Source organism: Lontra canadensis, unplaced genomic scaffold (assembly GCF_010015895.1).
Source record: "Lontra canadensis isolate GAN:19392208 unplaced genomic scaffold, GSC_riverotter_1.0 scaffold3034, whole genome shotgun sequence".
NCBI classification, from domain to species: domain Eukaryota; kingdom Metazoa; phylum Chordata; class Mammalia; order Carnivora; family Mustelidae; genus Lontra; species Lontra canadensis.
This window is the reverse complement of record NW_022634018.1, coordinates 1-4,417: the sequence shown is the minus strand read 5'-3', so window position 1 is coordinate 4,417 and position 4,417 is coordinate 1. Positions and strand designations below refer to the sequence as shown.

The 4,417-nt window shown below is 39.1% G+C and overlaps 1 protein-coding gene across 1 annotated transcript; it reads right to left on the bottom strand.

Annotated features, from left to right (window-relative positions):
- Positions 1 to 4: 4 nt before the first annotated feature.
- Positions 5 to 1,487, bottom strand: LOC116863784 (protocadherin beta-13-like; the record flags this gene model as incomplete). The annotated part of the gene is made up of 1 exon (XM_032851132.1): positions 5 to 1,487. A coding segment is annotated over exon 1 (1,347 nt), but the record flags the coding sequence as incomplete, so codon positions are not given.
- Between the last annotated feature and the right edge of the window lie 2,930 nt (positions 1,488 to 4,417).

The following is a 4,417-nucleotide window of genomic DNA, read 5'->3' as shown; positions in this document are numbered from 1 at the left end:
AGGTCGGGGCGTTGTCGTTGACGTCGGACACCGTCACCGTTAGGTTGAGCTGGGTTTTCAGCCTGGGGGTCCCCATGTCAGTGAACGTGATGGTGATGTTGTACTCCGCTCTGCTCTCTCTGTCCAGCGGTCCCTCTGTTACTAGGGTGTAAAAATTTTCCAAGGAAGATTTCAGAAGAAAAGGTAGATCGTCCTGAATGGAGCTATTTATTTTCCCGTTTTCTTCCGAATCAAGGTCTGAAACACTGAGAACTGCAACCACAGCTTCAGGCGAGTTCTCAGGTATGTGTCTAGTAAACGCAGACAGGGTGACTTCTGGGGCATTGTCGTTCACATCTGTAACTTGAATCAGAACGGTGCATTTTCCAGAAAGGCTGCCGCCATCTCTGGCTTCGATATTGACCTCATAGAACTGTATTCTCTCGAAATCAAGCTGTTTTTTCAGTCGAATTTCTCCTGTCTCAGGGTGGATCTCAAAGGTTTTGCAGATCTCCTCAGAAGCTTGAAAAAGTGAATAGAAAATCTCTCCATTGACTCCTGTGTCTACATCTGTAGCAGAGACTGTGACAATCAGGAAGCCAATGGGACTGTCCTCAGGAATCTGCACCCTGTATAGAGGCTGCTCAAATTCAGGGGCATTATCGTTGATGTCCACGACTTCAATGTAGATCTGAGCGATGCCAGACTTGGGTGGAGAGCCACCATCCTGAGCTGTAAGGGTTAACCTGAGCTCAGGTTCCTGCTCCCGATCCAGCACTTTGTCCAGCACCAGTTCAGGATATTTGCTGCCATCACTGCGATTGCGGGTAAGGACCCGAAAGTAGAAATTGGGGCTAATTACATAGTTCTTAATATTATTTCGGCCCACGTCCACATCCTGAGCGTTCTTCAGTGGAAATGTAGTTCCAGGTGGACTGCTCTCTGGTATTTTTAGCAACATATCTCTGTCTATGAATACTGGGGAATGGTCATTGATATCTGTTACTTGTAACTCAGCTTGAAAAAACTCTAAGGGATTTTCTAGCAATACCTGGAAACGCAGCACACACGGGTCTGTGTGACCACACAATTCCTCCCGGTCCAGTTTTTCATTTAGCAACAAATCTCCAGTTTCCCGATCAAGAAGTAAATGTAGTTTGTTCCCTTTGGAAATGACCCTAGCTCCCCGCTTGGAGAGTTCCCTCTGACCCAGACCCAGGTCCTTTGCTAAATTGGTTACAAATGATCGCCCTTCAGTTTCCTCCACCACAGAATAGCGCCTAGGTTCCAAACCCGCCTGAGATAAGCCCAGTAGGAGAAAGAAAAAGAGGACTTGCCTTTGTCTGCAAATGAGCTTCCCTCTGGTCTCCATTGTTCTTGTCTTGTAAAGCCTCCCTGGAGGGTGGTTCTGCAGAACTGTAAAGACTTCAGAATCCAAGATTGTGGCTCTTTCCCAAGATACCTCGGAAATATTCCAGTGAGTGGTCCTATCAGAGGACTCAGACCTCCTAGCCCTCCCTCCCGTGGCCTCCAAGCTTCCCGTGGGCTTCCAGGTTCTGCTACGTAGTTTTGCCTGTTAATGGAGCTGCAGCTGCCGTGCTAGTTTGTACCTTCTTATCCTGCAGCGCCACCAGGCGTCGTCATAGGATCTTACATTTTCTGGGATGAAAACAGATGCTTTATTCCTATCTCTTGCCTGTGTATACTATACGGAGCCTTACCTTTACTATCCCTATACTTTATGGTGTAGACAATTGTCTGAGGGCCACACAAGAGAAAAAAACACTACTAGGGACTTTCTACTTTTCTCCTTTCAGCAAAAAGAAAATATGTAACAGTCTACCTGAGAGAATATATTCAGAAAATTCTTTAAAATATACAGTTGGAGTCATATAGAAAACTTCCAGAGTTACATACTTTTATTGCCATGAACTATGGGAATAATTAGTAGCTATGAACTTTGGACAAATTATTTAACCTCTGTCTCAGTTTCCTTATCTGTAAGGTGGACATATCCACCACATAAGGCTACAGTGAGTTTCCCCACCTTACAGATGAGGAACAGAGACAGATATTAACCTTGCGCATGCGCACACACACACACCAGGCATGTATATTTGATGCCCTCAGGTAGCAGAGTTTACATGCATCCATTGCCATGACTAGAAAAACACCCAAGATTCATGTGGTAGAATGCACGGGCAGGATTATTCAGATAGAAGTTATCGTGTCAAATGATGAAATAAGGAAAGGCTGGAGAATTTTTTTAATAGAGCTATCATCTCTAACTGCAGTGGTGATTCTGTATCTCAGAAGGACGTCCTAATTCTGTTTACTCCTCTTCTTACAGTGTCATTTGTAAAAAAAAAATTGTTGTTATGAGAAATCCAAAAGAAGAATAGTATGATGAATCTCTGGATACTCATAACTAGCTTCAATTACCAATATTATGCCATAATTGCCCACTTTTTCTGTCCATCATTTTCCCAACTCAAACTAAGTTTTCACCCATAAATACTTCATTATACATCTCCAACTTTTAATGACTTAAAATCCCAACTACAATGTCATTCCCCAAACCAAGAAATTAGGTTAACATTATTTAATATCCACCTAGATTCAAATTTCTCCAGTTCTTTCAAAGTTGTTATGGTTGTTTGAATCAAGACCCAAACAAGATCCACCAAGCATTACATTTGCTTGGTATGTGTCTTAATTTCTTTCATCATGTAAAATTCCCTCCTCACTTTTCCCCTTTCATTGATTTATTGGAAAAACTGGATAATCTTATCTTGACACTATGAAAACAATTTAAGATTTTACTATGAGGGTTTTTTCTTTTGCCCTGAGACTATATCCCAATAGTAATTCACAGTAATAGTACTATTTTAAGAGTTACCAGTACTTTACTTACAATACATTCAGAATACAGTTATATAAAAACTATTTGGATAATTGTTAAAGAAAAAGCAGTGACAGATTATTATAACAAACAAACCTTCTCCTTAACTCTTCAGAATCTCTAAGTAATTTGATGATAATTTGTTTCTTTAATATGACATATTTAAACTATTCTTTTCTTATACCTTCCTGATTCAGCACTGCAGCATATTGAAAAGGAAAGTTTTTAAAGATAAACTTTACAATTAAGGAAGGAAAATATGTTTCAAAAGTAGGTAGGGACCACTGTAGAAGAATTACTGCAATGTGAGAAAAAAATAAACTAATAAAGTAATCAAAATTATGTATTATTTCTATTCAGGACCACTAAATTTTCTGTGAAATGAAGGTCATGTGTTCATATAACAAGGAGAAAGCACAGATTGATCTTCCAATAGCTTCTTACTTTAGTTTTGGTCAGATCACAGATTTAATAATAATAGTTGAATAATGGATCCAGAAAAGCTGGATTGTTGGTATATAATAACATATAACCACAGACCACTACATACATTATTATTTTCAAAAGCAGGAAAGACTGAACAGGAATATTAACATGATAAGATTTCTTCTCCTTAATCAGGAAGAAACTTGCCAGGTAATATCTAATGACAGAAAACAATATAGCATCATAGCAAGTTCTCAGAGTCAGACAGATCTAGGAGAGTTGCTTAGCTCTACCATTTATTAGTTGGTGACCCTAATGAATTCACTGGACCTCTCCATAGAAGTCTATTTGCTCATTTCTAAAAATACCCCACAGGTTTACTTCCAAGATTAAAAGAGTTAACATAGTGCATGATGCACAATAAGTGCTTTTTTAAAAGCTTTAAAAGATACTTTACAAACTATACTTCTATTTTTAAAAGATTTTATTTTTTTATTATTTGAGAACACAAGCAGGGGAAATGGCAGGCAGAGAGAGAAGCAGGCTTCCCACTAAGCAGGGAGCCCAATTCCAGGTTCAATTCCAGGACCCTGGGATCATGACCTGAGCCAAAGGCAAACACTTAACCAACTGAGCCACCCAGGCATCCTAATAACCTATACTTCTAAAACTAAGAATAGGTATAGTACAGCACTCCAACTCAAAAAAATGAGTAGCAATAAACTTTAAAGACAAAACCAACTTAAAAGATCTCAAACAATATTTATCATGTAATACGTTGCAAACAGTGCATAATTGTTTGAAATAAACTACAAACATATACATTCCATGCTTTGTGGAAGCTTCCTAGGGGCTAAGGCAGGATCCGCTTCTCTGCGAAAAAATTTATTCTAGGACTTTAACGATGTTAGAAATAATATGAAAGCAATTCTGGACAGGTAACTCAGGATGAATTTCATAATTAAAATATACTTAAAGACACAATACGGGCATTTATTTTTCATCCTTTATCAGAAACCCAAATCATTCTGACATGACGGATATTCTTCCACTTCCCTTCCTATGCTCTGAAACTGCAGATTAGGGATAATGGGCTTGAGAAACTTGAAT